The following is a 17,395-nucleotide window of genomic DNA, read 5'->3' on the forward strand; positions in this document are numbered from 1 at the left end:
CAAGGATTGAAATTTCCATCAAGATATATTAGGAAATGTTTTATCTATTTCTATGCAATAAGAATTCTTTTATTGTAGAGTTCCATGAACTTTAAACTCTTACAATGCAGGTTTGTGAAGTGATTCTAGAATTACTTCAACTTCCAGTTGAGAAATCCTTACCACGATAGATATTTTGATGTTTAACAACAAGTTGCTCATTGTAGTGATGAGAGCCATAAATAGATGGTAGTGATGAGAGCCATAAATAGAAGAAGAGTCATGTAACTAGTCCTTGAGATTGGTGTGGTGGCAATGTTTTAATAATGGGAAAAAAAGAGAGAAAAGTGGAGGTAGGCTTGAGTTGCATTAAATGATAGGGTATATAATGTGAGTTACCAAAGAGGTATTGTCTTTATGTAGTTTGCAATTTGTTTGTGTAAGAGTGTATGAGATGTTAAGGGCATTTATAGCATCTTACATAGTCCTTCACTCATTGTCAAACACTCTAGTCTAAAGCATCATCATCCTTATGGTACCATTATCAATGTTGTATTTATCTCTTACCCTTATCTGATTTCTTTTTGTTATGTTACCACAAAAGAAAAAAAAAATTTCTTTTGTCTCATTTGGCAGTGAATTGATTATTATAATTTTTGTTAGTAATTATGTCTCTCAATTATTGATTATATTAGGATAAATTATTTTTTAGTCTTAAACTTGTTTTTTAAATAGGTATATTGACGAAAAACAAAAGAATAAATTTATTTTTTATAATTGATAAAAGATGAGTGAAGATCAAAACATGACAATATGGTTGCTCATCGCATAACAATGAAATAAAATGCAACTTTTGAATCGATATGTACACATTAGAAAAATAGAAAATGAATATTTTGTAGATAATGTGATTATTTATATTGAAAAAAAAAATATCTGAAAAATTTAATTATGATTGAATTATTTGATAAGTTTAAAAATATAAAAAAACGATGGACAATCTGTTAGATAGTGTAGTTTGTTTTATAGTTATAACTATACTAGAATATTATTCATTTTTATTGAATGAGTGACAATAATATTAAATATGTACATTTTAAGTATATTATTTTGACCCCTCCAGAAATTTTGGTGAAAATCCACCACTAACTACTGTTAAAAAGATTAGAAGGTAATGGATAAAAAATTTATCGCTTTATCCGTGTTATATTTAATGAAAATAGTAAGAAAATGATTTAATTTATTATAGTCTTTTAATTTTGATATGTTTTTTTTATGTGTCATATAAAAATATTATTTACTTTAAAAATTTTAGATAACTTAATTTATTAATATTTACCAATTTTAACTTTTTAACAAATAAATATACATAATTTTAATTTTAATTTATTAATAAAAATAATTAATAAACATCTAAAAATCTAAAAAATAAAAATATATAAACAACATATAATTCTATAAAATTTGAAGAAAAGAAAATATATTTATTAAAAACGGTTACCTATATTATTAACAAACAATCAAATTAAAAATATATTCATAAAAAAAATGTATACTTCAAAGATTTAAAAACAATATATATATATATATATATATATATATATATATATATATATATATATATATATAAATAAAGCATAAATAAATTATTTTTCTCGTAAACATTAAATTAATAAATGTCAAATTTAATTTTATACCAAAATATTTTATTATTTATTTTCTTATAAATAGATTTTTTATTATTTCAAAAATAAAAATTAAATAAATTATTTTAAATAATTTTATATAACATTTTATATTATTTTTAATATTAAGGATATTTTAATAATCTTATTTTTTCATTTATTACATATTTTACGAATTTTACTATCTAATCTATCCTAAAATCATTCTCTAAACCCTTAAAAAACAACATCAATTTCGATCCTTTCTTTCTCTCATGGAAGCTTTGGTAGAACCAAAAATTGACTGTTTACTATCATCCATACCAAATCGTTCGAAGCCCAGGCGATCCTTCCCTGCGGTTGGTGAAATTACAATTCATTCAGTGCAGAAGGAAACTTGTTTAGTCTTCTCCTTCCACACCTCACATATTCCACGAACATATTTCACTGTCAACACCAACAACACACCCAAAGCCTCAATCTTGTTCAGATCCCTCGCACCCTTTTCCATTCAAATTAGGGTAAAATCGAATCATCCACCACTTTGCTCTCATGCAGTTTCTATTTCTGTTTTCCAATTCTCAATTTTAATTTCTTCATCTTTTCGATCAAGGGTTTGGCATGATGAGTGAGGTTTTCGAAGGGTACGAGCGTCAGTACTGTGAGCTCTCTGCTAATCTCTCCCGCAAATGTAGTTCAACCTCGCTTGTTTCTGATCAAGGTGCCTTCAAAATCCTAATTTTATTTTCGTTTAATCCACCGCTTTTCTCGTTTACCACTTTTTTATGTGGTGTCTTGAACTGCCCCTGTTGTTTTCTAGCTCTGATTGGCACGGAGTGCATCATAGGATGCATATCAGGATCTAGAGTTTGTCTTGGGAAGTAGATTTTCTCATAGTTGAACCCTTCATAAACCATGTCTATGAGAAAGGAATTTAGGTTTTATAATTCAAAGGTTGTTGTACTTGGTTATTTAAGTTTCAGGATTTGGTCAAAGCTAGTAAAAGTCGTTGTTTTTTCGTGTACACTGATTTTTGTGTGACTGCTATGTGATTTGATCTATGTCATTCGATGAAGTTTGCTATATTGTTCGTCAGTTAGGTTAATTATACTACCGAGACTAGTCATGTTCTTGGATTTCTCAGATGTTCGCTTGTTGCTGTTGTCCTAAACGGTGATCCTTGGTGACATCGATGGTTCGCGTGTTTCTTTTGTTGATAATAGTGTTTACGTTACATGATGAAAGTGAAAACTTAGACAAATTTGTGGAGAAGGCGGAGGATTTTATTTACTGTGCTTCGTGCTAGACATTTTCTGGATTCTGTTTATGTAACATGAAGATGTATGATGACTTATTGTTTAATGTTAAATTTTATTTACTGATTTTTTAATCAACACTATTCAGAACAGAAGCTGCAGAAGTTTTCTGAGATCAAAGCAGGCCTGGATGACGCTGATGTCCTGGTACTAAGATGATTGTTTCTTATGTGTTCGTGGTTTACTTTTATTGGTATTATCTTCTATTCATTTTTTATATCACTCTTCTCCCTCTCCAGATTCGGAAAATGGACCTTGAGGCAAGAAGTTTGCAGCCAAGCGTAAAGGCAATGCTTCTGGCAAAGTTGAGGGAATACAAATCTGGTCTAAGCAACTTGAAAAAGGAATTTAAAAGGCTAACATCACCTAATTCTGATGAGGCTGCCCGTGAAGAATTGTTGGAGGCTGGCATGGCAGATACTCATTCGGTATATTTGGGGCCCTAGATTGTATTACTTTATGGCATTCTTTTCTTAGAGCTATGAAATATCTTCATTTAACAGTTTAAACTTTTTGGATAGTTAGTCCTTCCTTGACATGCTATCAAAGCTTTTATGACCAAGTGGTCTAGAGTTTGATAAAAAAAGTTTAGTTTCAGGATGAGATAGTTGCATTATCTTTGCTTCAAACCTGAGGGAATATGTTAGTAAAATATAATGTAAAACTATAGGAGATCCCATGTTGGCTAGAGATATGATCAAATTTGTAGGGTTGAGTTAGGCCTATCCCACTTTCTAAGAAAAATCATTAGTGTGCCTTCAGATAGCAACTTAAGCTTTTGGAATAGTTGGTTCATGATAGTAACTGTATTACCTTTAAGGCATTTGAAATGACAATGTTTTTGTTGAGATATTTGTTGTTACAATTAGAGAATTTTTGTCCATTAATGTGATTAGGAAAATTATACCGTCTCTTTCTTATTCTATTATTTCTATAGGTAGATTGATTTTTGTCCTTGATTCTAATCCCTAAACCTATGAGCTTGATTCTCTTAGACCTGTATATGAATATTGTACTATTATCGTGGAATAAACACACTATTCTTTAATTTCAACGTTGTATTAGCGCAACACAGTCCTTTTGACCTACCCATCATTGTTTCATTTCTATGCTTCTTAAAATTCTGAGTTCTGCTTTAATCTCATGATTATTCTTGCAAATTAATCATCTTCGATGCTGTGTCAAATTCCAACCTGTTGTGACATTTTAAACCCCTTTGTTATGTTATTGATTCCTACAAGTTCAGCCGTTTTCCAGCTGTGTTATTCATTCCAACCACATCTTCTGCCATCTTAGCCACCACCATGCATATTATGATATTACCAGTGTGTTTCAGACAATTGTATTGCAGCGCATTCTATTGCCATATTTCAAACACATTTTCACATTTTCGGCTACGTTTGTCTTCCTTTTGTTCTTGCTGTGTTCTTTGTTCTGATAATCTTTTTCATCCGCCGTGCTCTCGCACTCGTGTTTCTGTCTTAGGTCCTATCTGCTTTGCCTTTCATACTTTAGGCATGATTTGAATAATTTTTGGTCATTGCAACCAATCCCCTATTATGTCATTGTTCCGATATATTTTCTCTTTTGTTTCAAGTCATACACTTTGAGATCAGAGACATCTATCTACTCACATGACATTACCAAAAGTATCAGTTGGCCCTTCTATAGTCTGAAAGAATCGTCACAGTCCCTTCATTCTCGTATCTCAAATTATGTAGTTTGATTTCTTTTATTTAAAGGGGTTATTTGTTACTAGCTTAGATCTTAACTTGAGGGGGTCTGCTGAGATATCACAGGAAACATTTTTCAGATATTTGTTATCATTAAGGAAATGATGTCCTAAATTTATGAGATGGATTCTACGTATTATGTATAAAATATAGGTACAGTGCTGTCACCATTCTTTCGTTTCAACAGTTTTTTATTGGTTGAATGTTTGTATAATTACAGCATGAGATAGTTGGACCTGTGGATTGTCTACACTTCAAGCCCAAAGGGTTTTGCATGAAGGGACGTGCTTGGAATATAACATAGTTTGTCATTTTAGAGTCTTCACTTAATATCTCTCTCTCTCTCTCTAGATATATATATATATATATATATATATATATATATATATATATATATATATATATATATATATATCGATGTAAATAATAATTAATAAGTGATATGTTCAAACTCAGAAACACAACAAAAAGTGAACGATACACCGATTTCTTCTGTGACATGGGATGTTATTGCCCCCAATCAGTTTATGGATCTTTAAAATATGAAATCGACATAGTCACGGGACACTTCTCAATTTTTTGATCTTCCAAACTGAATAAAAAAAACCCTACCTTTGGAGACACTTCCCTTGCATACTCTGTTCCACTAAGCAATTACTGCTCTTCTCTTTCTCTTTGGTAAGATTTCCGACCATATGAAACTCTCTCTATGTAGTATCTTCAATGATCTGTTATCTATTTTTTCTTTTTTGTAAAAATGGTTTTTTATGAAAGTAATGCAAAGTGTTTAATGTAAATATTGTTCCAATAGATTTGTTCCTTTGTCCCCCATACTTGATAAAATGCTCAAGTGAACATCAAGTTAGGATATGTTTGTCTGTTATTTGTTGATTGGTGTTGGGAATTTAAGCATGAATGCGTGCATTTTACTAATATAGCTTACAATTTGTTGCTGACCATTCCTTTACTAGGACTCTCATCATATGGAGGACAGCGCACGCCGAGAGAAAGTTAGAAAGTATGAAGAATTTGTTGACAAACGCTTGAAACCTGATCTTATTCATGCAATTAGTCAACGGTATGATGTTCTCTCCTTTGCATTCTATTTATTGTTTTGAAACAATGTGTATGAAATGTTTGTCTTACTAAATGTGTTTTTTTTATTAATACCCTAAATCCTTTTAATGGGAAATTTATTTGTACATAAGCTATATAATTAGTTCATTCTGTATAATAAGTAATTTATGTGTGTTTCTAGGTTTTTTGAGGTCTCCAATTTATGTATTCGAAAATGGATTTAAAGTAGTTTTATATGTGCATGACTCAAATTCTACCAATGGTATTTACTCATTTTCTAATCTCTTTATTTCAGGGACAAGGTTTTTGAACAACAAAAAATTTTGTATCCTTTTTAGAGTATGTGCATGCAGCTAGGATCATTTAATAACCTTGTAAGACTGAAATATCAATACAACAACTTTATGTATTATTTATTTGTCATAAAGTCTGCAGTAGCATTGAAAGTTCAAATCATGTAAATCTTAGTTGTAGGCAGAACTGAATTGGTGATTAATCTCCATCTAAGGACTAACACCTAAAGGTCAAAACAAATTTTTACATTGTTATATCACTTGACTTGTTTACTAGTGCTGATCTGCGAAGAAACATTGAAAATCTAGAGAAGAATAGTGTAACCAGTCTAAGAACTTTGGTCAATCTTGGGTCTGAAGTGTACCTGCAGGCAGAAGTGTAAGTCATTAGAATTTTAGTTTTAGCATTGGTTACTAATAATGTTATTTTTTTCTCAATTTGTTTTTTAATTTTCCTATGGGGCACTCATATTTTATCACCAGTCCATATGAATCATGATCAAACATGTTTTTCAATTGCATATCTTATATTTGTAGTTAGTGGTCATAGACATTTTTGATATATTATCATTATCAACATCAGTCATCATCATCTTATCAACCATTAGGATTTGTGTTATATGGCTAACGTGGATGCAGACACCGTTCTGCTGTCACTCCCCTCCTTCTCTTGGGTACAATCAATTTGACAAAGATTTAAACTCAGGGAAACCTTTCTCCCACTAGTACATCTCTTATATTTCATGTATTTTATTTAAACTTTACAGGCCAGATACACAACGCATATTTGTGGATGTAGGATTTGGATTCCATGTGGAGTTTACTTGGTCTGAAGCTTTGAACTACATAGAAAAAAGGGAAGAAAAGATAGCCAGGTACAAGTTTGGATTGAACATAATTTACTCAGTTGAAACATGAAAACCAATCTCTTTATTATGATTTTTCAGTCTATTTGTTATGTTGAAACTTACTTTAGTCAACCCATGGTCAAGATCCGTATATTTCCTATTGACATATTTTGTATCATTATTCTCCATGAGTTTGATTCATCCATGTACATGTGTTTTCAAAAATGAACTGAAACACTTTGTTTTCTTTAGTTGTAGTTTGGTATTTCTTTGGCTAAGAGGTATAGTAAATGATCGTATTCTATACTTTTGTAGAATTCTTATCTTTCATATGATTGAAATTAGAAAAATTTTCTATGGTTTTCCTTTTTAATCTCATTGACTTCCCATGCATGTGTTTTGGACATGGATAGGCTTAGAGTTCACGATTGATGTATGTGTAACTTAGGTTAGTGAACTTTCAGGATGGTTTGTGGGTCATTACACTAAACAAATTTGACCGATATAGAAAGATAAGATAGTTTAGAAGGCTTGATTATCATTATAAAAATGTGTGCTTAAGCATTTTGGGTAATATGGTATTAGTCCATCAATTGGTTCTTTGTTCCACTATGAGATTAGATGTCAAGATACAACTACAGAAGTTTTGTCAAACATCATTATGGAAACAGTTAATAGATCCTAGTTTAAATTATGCATTTAGCCCTAGAATTGTGACTAGGTCTTGAATTTTTTGGTCTATTTTTTATCTTTTGGCTATGAGGGTCAAGTTATTTTCATTTTGTTCTTCTTTGTCTATCTTTCTACACACTGGCAAGTAATTTTCTTTTTATTTATTTCCTATTCATTTTAAGGTTGAAACTTGAAAATAATGTTGCATGTTGAAACTTAAGGCATGCTTATGTTGCAGGCAGATAGATGAGTACACCCGGTTGATTGCATCAATTAAAGCCCAAATCAAGCTTGTATGTCCTTAATTCCTTTATTTCTTATAATTATTCCTGCGTAAGTGGTGGTCATTGGTTAGCATATCGTACACAACCTAAGACCACATGAGACAGATAAGAAGCTCAAGCTGAAGAACCCTCAAAGGGTCTAATGTCCTTGAGGCCAAAAGCCTACAGAGCGTGTATGTTATGACCTATTTATGGGTCAGCTCACTAAGAAAAAAAAAGCACCCTACCTCAAATTGGGTTTGTGTTTGCTTCAGCATGAACTGGTGCATACCAATGAATTAACTATAGGCATTAAAATGTAATCCACATTACCAAATATGTTAATTGAAACAAAATGCATGGTTTTGTTTTGAATAGTAGTGGTAATGTGTTGCTATGCTTAAATTTTTATTACCACTCGTGTATTCTTGTTTGACTATGTTGGATTAATTGTCCAAATAATGTTATAATTAGTTGTCAATTTATACATACGTATTTAGAATTTTCTAGTCATGGGGCATAAATACATAGACAGTAGAGTTTAACATGCATGAAGATCAAGTTGAAGTCTACCAAGGATTATTGTTTGTTGTCCTTTGCTAAACATATTTATATTGTTCGACTTGGAAATGTTAAATTAGGTGTTTAGATATTGAGATAAGTAATATGCATGGTAAAACTTCACCTTACTGTCCCCAAGTTATGGGCCTTTTCATTTCATAAGATTAGCACATTTGAGAAGTGAGCTAATCTTTAATGGGCTGGACTCAACCTACTTGGGTCTGTCCTTTTTTGCATTGACCATTGTAGGTGAGGGCTGACTGAGTTGAGTGGATTTGCCCAAGTTAAGTGATGGTTTTTTCTATGAAAAAAGAATGTTGGGTAGTGTTAAGATAATTCTAGTACGAACCAAGGATTGAATTTTCCATCAAGATATATTAGGAAAGTTGTTATCTATTTTTATGCAATAAGAATTATTTTATGGTAGAGTTCCATGAACTTTAAACTCTTACAATGCAGGTTTGTGAAGGGATTCGAGAATTACTTCAACTTCCGGCTGAGAAATCCTTACCAGAGCGGATATTTTGATGTTTACCAACAAGCTGCTCAAGAAATGATGAAGAAAAACAGAGATTGATATTTATCCACCTCAGTACATGAAGATACATAAAATTTTGTTAGGTTTTTTAGCTACCCATTTTCCTTTAGTTATGGTGTCCTGTGTTATTATAGTACAATTGTGATGCCTCAACCTTCATGTAATATTTCAAGGCAAGATTTGTTTTTTAGCCATTGGGTTTAAATTGGTTGGCTTAAGAATTTTCAATATTAGGCTTCAGTTTTTGTTTTTTGGGTCAGCAGAGTAGGCTTGATTTTATGACAGAATGTTTGTAAGAAGGGCTAGGTTTATTTTGCATTATAAGAATTTGAAAAACTAATGCAAAATAAAGGCTTTGTCGATGAATATTAGGGGAAAGTTTGACAATTGAATTCCTTTTCTGGTCCTAATGTGTTCACCTATAATAGTAGTTACAATCGAGCAAAATATAAAAAAAATCAATTCATATAAACTAGTCTATTGTGTTAGTACCATCACATGTTGCAAGAACGAGCCAAGCCATGTGGTTAGTACCATCACATGTTTGTTGTAAAATCATGGATGCATTCATTGAATTATAGTATACAAAGGAGTTATCACAAAATGCAACAAAGTTGGAATTCCAATTTCAGATGCAAGAATCTGATTTACTAATTTTCTTTATGCAGTTTGTAATGTGTCTGTGTAAGATTATATGAGATGTTAAGGACATTTATACCATCTTACATGGTCATTCCCTCATTGTCAAACACATAACCTAGTTGCTCTCTAATTTTTCATCCATTTGTGGTTATGGGGATTGGGTTTTCATCTTCCATTTGAATCTTTTTAGTTACATTTTGTCTCTCCTTTAAAGCATCATCATCCTTTCACTATGTCAATGTTGTTGTATGTTTTTGTGCAAGCTTAAACCATTTTCATGCATTCAATTTTCAGCTTCCTCTGCACTGCTAATTTCATCATCACCACAAACACTCTCCTTTCATATATCCTTCATTTTTCATAATTGGGACCACTTTGTAAAGGACTTCAAAATGGCTAAACATGTGATAACTATATTGTTTAAAATAATAATCTTTTGAATGTTATATAATGAACAATCAAAATGTTCAAAGGGATAACAAGTTTGAAAAATAATGTACATGTAAAGAAAATTTATGATGTATGGTGTCTTATCAATTATTATTGAATATATTCTTTTAATAAGTCACATAGCATATTTTTTATTATTATTGGAGATGCTCCTTTGTTGGGTAGAACTAATCAAATACTTTCTATTTGAATATTTTTACTTAATTGTATATCCAATACTCGAACTTGATACCATCAATTAAATTGGAATAGCATCATACTAATTTACTCATGTGCACAAAGATATGGTTTCTTGATATCTAAATATGGTTCTTATTATGCTTTTCAACTTTTCTGTGCTTTTTTCATAAAAAAATAGAGTTTATCTATCTTTACAATTAACGAAATAAATAAGAGAAATATGCTAAATATTGTTCACTAAAGGAGAGACTTCAATGACCATATTGATTTTTGACTAAATAAAGATGATAATAGTATTACATTTTGCTAATATTGTTAATCAAAAGTCTATTTTTTAGTGGTGAATCCATATAAAGATAAAAGTTATTCTTAATGTTATAAAAATATAGATGATGTGTGTCATTACTTGAATTAATAACAAATAATGGTACAGGAATTTATAATAACACATTAAATATAATGATGATTAAGTTTTAGATATAATATATATGTACAATTAAATTAATTTTTTATGATTTTTAATTCAAAGAATTCATGAGATAGTAAGTTAAGCTTATTTTTTACTATTATTAAGATTTTTCAATTTTTTTTCTCTTTTATTACCAATGATGGAATGTCATTCCCTCGATACAATAAAAAGCAGAGGTTGTAAAATTTTATCAATCTACATTTTCCAAATAACAAATAATCCAAATTGTAGTATTACGTTGACATGTAACAAATTTTCACATATATTTTACATTTACTATTTTATTCTTTAATTTCTCTTGTTTTTATGATACAAAAGTTAACTTATTTAATAATTAAATAATTTTTGAAATAAATTGTCAACTATGTAAAAAAATATTGTCCTCATCCAAATCAGGCAAAAGAAGTGTTTAAAGAAAAATTTAGTTTGACTTCTGGAAGTTTTGGTAAAACCAAAATTGACTGTTAGACTTGTATTATCATCCATACCAAATTGTTCGAACCGCAGGCGATCCTTCCCTGCGGTTGGTGAAATTACAGTTAATTCAGTGCAGAAGGAAACTTGTTTGGTCTTGCTCCTTCCTCACCTCACATCTTCCACGAACGTATTTCACTGTTAACACCAACAACACACCCAAAGCCCCAATCTTGTTCAGATCCCTCGCACCCTTTTCCATTCAAATTAGGGTAAAATCGAATCATCCACCACTCATGCAGTTTCTATTTCTGTTTTCCAATTCTCAATTTTAATTTCTTCATCTTTTCCATCAAGGGTGTGGCAAGATGAGTGAGGTTTTCGAAGGGTACGAGCGTCAGTACTGTGAGCTCTCTGCTAATCTCTCCCGCAAATGTAGTTCAACCTCGCTTGTTTCTGATCAAGGTGCCTTCAAAATCCTAATTTTATTTTCGTTTAATCCACCCCTTTTCTCGTTTACCACTTTTTTATGTGGTGTCTTGAACTGCCCCTAATGTTTTCTAGCTCTGATTGGCACGGAGCGCATCATAGGATGCATATCAGGCCATAAGTTTGTCTTGGGAAGTAGATGTTCTCATAGCTGAAACCTTCATAAACCACGTCTATGAGAAAGGAAACTAGGTTTTACAATTCAATGTTTGTTGTACTGGGTTATTTAAGTGTCAGGATTTGGTCAAAGCAAGTAAAAGTCGTTGTTTTTTCGTGTTCAATGATTTTTGTGTCACTGCTATGTGATTTGATCTATGTGATTCGATGAAGTTTGCTATTTTGTTGGTCAGTTAGATTAATTATACTACCGAGACTAGTCATGTTCTTGGATTTCTCAGATGTTCGCTTGTTGCTGTTGTCCTAAACGGTGATCCCTGGTGACATCGATGGTTCACGTGTTTCTTTTGTTGATAATAGTGTTTACGTTACTTGATGAAAGTGAAAACTTAGACAAGTTTGTGGAGGAGGTGGAGGATTTTATTTACTGTGCTTCGTGCCAGACGTTTTCTGGAGTCTGCTTATGTAATATGAAGATGTATGATGGCTTATTGTTTAATGTTAAATTTTATTTACTGATTTTTTTAAATCAACACTATTCAGAACAGAAGCTGCAGAAGTTTTCTGAGATCAAAGCAGGCCTGGATGACGCTGATGTTCTGGTACTAAGATGATTGTTTCTTATGTGTTCGTGCTTTATTTTTATTGGTATTATCTTCTATTCATTTTTTATATCACTCTTCTCCCTCTCCAGATTCGGAAAATGGACCTTGAGGCAAGAAGTTTGCAGCCAAGCGTAAAGGCAATGCTTCTCGCAAAGCTGAGGGAATACAAATCTGATCTAAGCAACTTGAAAAAGGAATTTAAAAGGCTAACATCACCTAATTCTGATGAGGCTGTCCGTGAAGAATTGTTGGAGGCTGGCATGGCAGATACTCATTCGGTATATTTGGGGCCTAGATTGCATTACTTTATGGCATTCTTTTCTTAGAACTATGAAATATCTTCATTTAACAGTTTAAAATTTTTGGATAGTTAGTCCTTCCTTGACATGCTATCAAAGCTTTTATGACCAAGTGGTCTAGAGTTTGATAAAAAAAGTTTAGTTTCAGGATGAGATAGTTGCATTATCTTTGCTTCAAACCTGAGGGAATATGTTAGAAATATAATGTAAAACTATAGGAGATCCCATGTTGGCTAGAGATATGATCAAATTTGTAGGGTTGAGTTAGGCCTATCCCACTTTCTAAGAAAAATCATTAGTGTGTCTTCAGATAGCAACTTAAGCTTTTGGAATAGTTGGTTCATGATAGTAACTGTATTACCTTTAAGGTGTTTCAAATGACAATGTTTTTGTTGAGATATTTGTTGTTACAATTAGAGAATTTTTGTCCATTAATGTGATTAAGGAAGTTATACCATCTCTCTGTTATTCTATTATTTCTGCAGGTAGATTGATTTTTGTCCTTGATTCTAATCCCTAAACTTATGAGCTTGATTCTCTTAGCCCTGTATATGAATATTGTACTGTTATCGTGGAATAAACACACTATTCTTTAATTTCAACGTTGTATTAGAGCAACACAGTCCTTTTGACCTACCCATCATTGTTTCATTGCTATGCTTCTTAAAATTCCGAGTTCTGCTTTAATCTCACGATTTTTCTTGCAAATTAATCGTCTTCGATGCTGTGTCAATCTCCAACATCTTGTGACATTTTAAATCCCCTTTGTTATGTTATTGATTCCTACAAGTTCAGCCGTTTTCCAGCTGTGTTATTCATTCCAACCACATCTTCTGCCATCTTAGCCACCACCATGCATATTATGATATTACCAGTGTGTTTCAGACAATTGTATTGCAGCGCATCCTATTGCCATGTTTCAAACACATTTTCACATTTTCGGCTACATTTGTCTTCCTTTTGTTCTTGCTGTGTTCTTTGTTCTGATAATCTTTTTCATCAGCCGTGCTCTCGCACGCGTGTTTATGTCTTAGGTCCTATCTGCTTTGCCTTTCATACTTTAGGCATGATTTGAATAATTTTTGGTCATTGCAACCAATCCCCTATTATGTTATTATGTCATTGTTCTGATATATTTTCTCTTTTGTTTCAAGTCATACACTTCGAGATCAGAGACATCAATCTACTCACATGACATTACCAAAAGTATCAGTTGGCCCTTCTATAGTCTGAAAGAATCGTCACAGTCCCTTCATTCTCGTATCTCAAATTATGTAGTTTGATTTCTTTTATTTAAAGGGGTTATTTGTTACTAGCTTAGATCTTAACTTGAGGGGGTCTGCTAAGATATCACAGGAAACATTTTTCAGATATTTGTTATCATTAAGGAAATGATGTCCTAAATTTATGAGATGGATTCTACGTATTATGTATAAAATATAGGTACAGTGCTGTCATCATTCTTTCATTTCAACATTTTTTTATTGGTTGAATGTTTCTATAATTATAGCATGAGATAGTTGGATCTGTGGATTGTCTACACTTCAAGCCCGAAGGGTTTTGCATGAAGGGACATGCTTGGAATATAACATAGTTTGTCATTTTAGAGTCTTCACTTAATAGCTTAAGATTTTTGGATTGTTCGATCATGTCGGTAGCTACCATTAGAGCTCTAAAACAAGTGATCATTTGATTGATTGAAAGATGATTGACCAAAGTAGGGGACATGTAGAAACTATGTACCAAAAGGAGGCTGTTTTGAAACATATTACCAAAGTGCGATTGTTTTGACTGTTTACCAGATCAATTCGCTAGTCAAAATAGCAAGTTCAGTGCCACATCAGTATTTATATATTCTTTTAAATTGGACAGACAGTCTATGTAACGTGCCATGTTGGAGTTGCCTGCCAAAATGGCAGTTTTAGAACATGCAAGTCTGACTGACAAGTTCAACATAGCATGTTAGATGGATCACTAGTCCAATTTTTTTAAAAACATAAAAATGCTGTAGTGGTACTGAACTAGCTACTTTGGCAGCTGGATTGACCTCGTCAATGGCCAAAACTGTCCCAGGTTGGTAACGAATCAAAACAGCCCCATCTAATAAATAGTTTCTGTAAGTACCCTACTCTAACCAATTAACCATTGATTGAACATTTCCATAATTACACTCTAATTTTTGCCTCTGGTTTACTGCTTATTTTCACTGTTATGTTTCCTTTTTTTTAGTACATCATGTTGGGGTATTTAATGTTTATGTCTGTAGCCTGTTTAATTTGCTATCCGATTAGTTCCTTAACACCGTTGATGTTTTAAGAAATAGCTGTGTGTGAATGTCGGTTTGATCAGTTACCTTTGCCAGTTTAATTGCAGGCTACTATTACTTGAGTTTTTATAGTAGAAGTCTTGTAGTTTGCCAGTCTAATTGTTTTTGTTGTTATTGTTAAGCATGTCATATGTCTGATTACTAGGGGTGGCAAATTGGATGGATAGATATGTTTTATTTCAGATCATAATGGATCAGATGAAAAAAAAAAATTCATTAATCCATTTTGAGCTATTAAAAATTTAATTAAAAATCTGATCCATTTTATAAAAGTCAAATTCATCCATCCATTAACAATTTTTTCCTGGATGGATTAAAATAAATTTTTAAAACAAATTAAAAAATGTTTTTGAATTTTTTTTTTGCAAAAATTAATTTAAGATAGATTTAATCATGAAAAAAATTAGGTGGATTGATTTTGATCGTATTTATAGATATGGTTCCTTAATCCCATGAAATTAATTTGATCTAAACCATTTTTTGTTTTTATATTTTTGTAATGGATGGATTTGATGGATTTTCTTGTGGATGGATATGATGAATGATGGATAAATGGTTTTTTTTGCCACCCATAATAGTCATTGAGAGTGTTGTTATGCTTGTGATGAGAATAAGGTTTGCTTGTTTCTTGCAAATAAGGTTGCAGACGTGTGCATATGCATATCTTGGGCCCTGTTTTATAAATACTGAGATTGCAGCTTAGATGCATATTATGTTTGGCCTTTTACCATGTTTTTGTTTTCTGAATTTTGAAATTAGTAGGCTTCTGCAGTTGGTTCCACTTGTAAGCCATGTAAGCGGTTCTGATGTTGTTAATCTATTTTTTGGTTGGGAAATATGGATAACATTGCAGGCTTCTGCTGATCAGAGAGAAAGATTAACTATGTCTGTGGAGAGATTAAACCAGTCCAGTGAGAGAATAAGGGAGAGCCATAGAACCTTACTGGAGACTGAAGAACTTGGTGTCTCCATCCTCCAGGATTTGCACAGTCAGAGAGAGACTCTATTGAACTCGCATAAAAGGGTATGTTGACATGTATAAGCTTTTTTTTTTCTTTTTTTTTTTAAATTTGAATTCTCATTATGTGAACTTTAGGTTGTTTTAGTCCTTTTTACATGCACTTGGAAAGAATCATGAGATGATCTTTATTATGTGAGAAGTATTAAAACCAATCATAACACTTCTTTGGGGAACAAGATTACGAACCTCCTTCAACTTAACAAGTGCAATTGTAGAAGTTGTGATGATTATTGGTTGATGCATATTTCCCTGTGTTGCAGCTTCATGGGGTAGATGATGCTATTGACAAGAGTAAGAAGGTTTTAACTACCATGTCACGGAGAATAACTAGGAACAAATGGATCGTTGCATCTGTGATTGGAGCTCTTGTTTTTGCTATAGTTGTTATTCTTTCATACAAGCTATCTCATTAGCTTATAAAATCATACAAGATATGGCAGAATGGAAGCAATGTTTAATGATTTTATGTACTTGGTTGTATATAGGAAACATATGGACATAGGTGGCGTTATCATATCTCCCTGCAATTATTTCGCCGCTGTTATTTTTAAGATTGGAAAGTTTTCAATGATATACCTTGCTTTTTATGCCCTTAATTATGTTTTTCTTTTGAACTGTAAGAACATTTATTTAATTCAAGTAATTCTGTTCGAGTATACTCTTTTTATGACATGATGCTTTTGTAGTAGTATTTCTGAAGTTCATGAGTTCCAAATCTTTGTGCTAATGCTGTGTGCGAGTACCTTGTTCATTGCCTTTGCTTCAGTTTGATGCAGCTGAAGTGTTTTTACCTGAAAAGAAAGCAAAAAGAAACTTTGCGGAATATGCAACTTCTATTATCTTCTCTAAGAAGTTTATGGTGGTAATACTTGTTTTTGTGAAAATTAAAATAAGTAAAAAAGGATTTATAGAAAATGTCAAAATCATGGTACTTAATTTCATTCATAAAGCAAAGAAATCCATATTTGTAAAAACTCTTATTTATCAAAAAATCACTCTTTTTGTTCAAATATAAACGAAAATAACTACTTTTTACAATTAATGAAAAAGTTAATATAATTCAATTCTATTAACCATCATGTTTAAGAAATAAACTTTCTTTAAAGGGTCTTTTTTAAAACTTGATAAAACAAAATAAGAGAGTAATTAAGAGTGTATGTTTATGATACCATTAAATAAAATAAAATAAAACTTGTTAAAGGTTGTTTATATTTAAGTTTATTAAAAATTTTGGTCTATATAATTGAGTAAGCAGAGAATATTTTATCTCGAAACTAAAATATAAACAAAACAACTAAAGTTAACATTAATTAAGAAGGATAATATTTAATTCTAATAATTACATTTGATTAAAACGTTTTTCACTTATACTTGATACTAGAGTAAGACTTTAAATTAATTAAGAAATACTTTTATAATTATGTCACTAAGTGAATAAA

General features: G+C 31.6%; 2 protein-coding genes across 4 annotated transcripts; both read left to right on the forward strand.

The window, feature by feature from the left end:
- Nucleotides 1-1,894: 1,894 nt before the first annotated feature.
- Nucleotides 1,895-9,354, forward strand: LOC114173836 (vesicle transport v-SNARE 12-like). 3 transcript variants are annotated; one of them, XM_028058478.2, is made up of 10 exons: nucleotides 1,895-2,164; nucleotides 2,257-2,364; nucleotides 3,048-3,106; nucleotides 3,199-3,387; nucleotides 5,664-5,770; nucleotides 6,065-6,094; nucleotides 6,340-6,441; nucleotides 6,830-6,937; nucleotides 7,821-7,875; nucleotides 8,866-9,354. In XM_028058478.2, exons 2-10 carry the CDS (start codon nucleotides 2,265-2,267, stop codon nucleotides 8,932-8,934), a joined length of 819 nt encoding a protein of 272 aa, XP_027914279.2. In that variant the 5' UTR covers nucleotides 1,895-2,164; nucleotides 2,257-2,264; the 3' UTR covers nucleotides 8,935-9,354. The 3 variants fall into 3 exon arrangements, with proteins under 3 accessions (XP_027914279.2, XP_027914280.2, XP_027914281.2); XM_028058479.2 differs by lacking the exons at nucleotides 6,065-6,094; nucleotides 6,340-6,441; XM_028058480.2 differs by lacking the exons at nucleotides 1,895-2,164; nucleotides 3,048-3,106; nucleotides 3,199-3,387 and having other exon boundaries at nucleotides 2,251-2,364.
- A 1,783-nt stretch (nucleotides 9,355-11,137) lies between these two features.
- On the forward strand, nucleotides 11,138-16,612 carry LOC114173821 (vesicle transport v-SNARE 12). The gene is made up of 6 exons (XM_028058447.2): nucleotides 11,138-11,371; nucleotides 11,457-11,564; nucleotides 12,249-12,307; nucleotides 12,400-12,588; nucleotides 15,789-15,959; nucleotides 16,217-16,612. The coding sequence occupies exons 2-6, from the start codon at nucleotides 11,468-11,470 to the stop codon at nucleotides 16,367-16,369; spliced, it is 669 nt and encodes a 222-aa protein (XP_027914248.1). The 5' UTR covers nucleotides 11,138-11,371; nucleotides 11,457-11,467; the 3' UTR covers nucleotides 16,370-16,612.
- The last annotated feature ends 783 nt before the right edge of the window (nucleotides 16,613-17,395 follow it).

The sequence above is a fragment of the Vigna unguiculata genome, chromosome 2 (genome assembly GCF_037176805.1).
Source record: "Vigna unguiculata cultivar grain cowpea cultivar isolate G323 ecotype 2 chromosome 2, ASM3717680v1, whole genome shotgun sequence".
NCBI lineage: Eukaryota > Viridiplantae > Streptophyta > Magnoliopsida > Fabales > Fabaceae > Vigna > Vigna unguiculata.

Excerpts from the sequence above, each read along its gene's own strand:
- LOC114173821 (XM_028058447.2), top strand. The coding sequence starts at position 11,468 with ATGAGTGAGGTTTTCGAAGGGTACGAGCGTCAGTACTGTGAGCTCTCT. Across the intron at positions 12,308-12,399 it reads TGGATGACGCTGATGTTCTG|ATTCGGAAAATGGACCTTGA; the intron begins GTACTAAGATGA and ends CTCCCTCTCCAG. Across the intron at positions 15,960-16,216 it reads TATTGAACTCGCATAAAAGG|CTTCATGGGGTAGATGATGC; the intron begins GTATGTTGACAT and ends CCTGTGTTGCAG.
- LOC114173836 (XM_028058478.2), top strand. The coding sequence starts at position 2,265 with ATGATGAGTGAGGTTTTCGAAGGGTACGAGCGTCAGTACTGTGAGCTC. Across the intron at positions 5,771-6,064 it reads ATTCATGCAATTAGTCAACG|GGACAAGGTTTTTGAACAAC; the intron begins GTATGATGTTCT and ends TCTTTATTTCAG. Across the intron at positions 6,442-6,829 it reads GTGTACCTGCAGGCAGAAGT|GCCAGATACACAACGCATAT; the intron begins GTAAGTCATTAG and ends TAAACTTTACAG.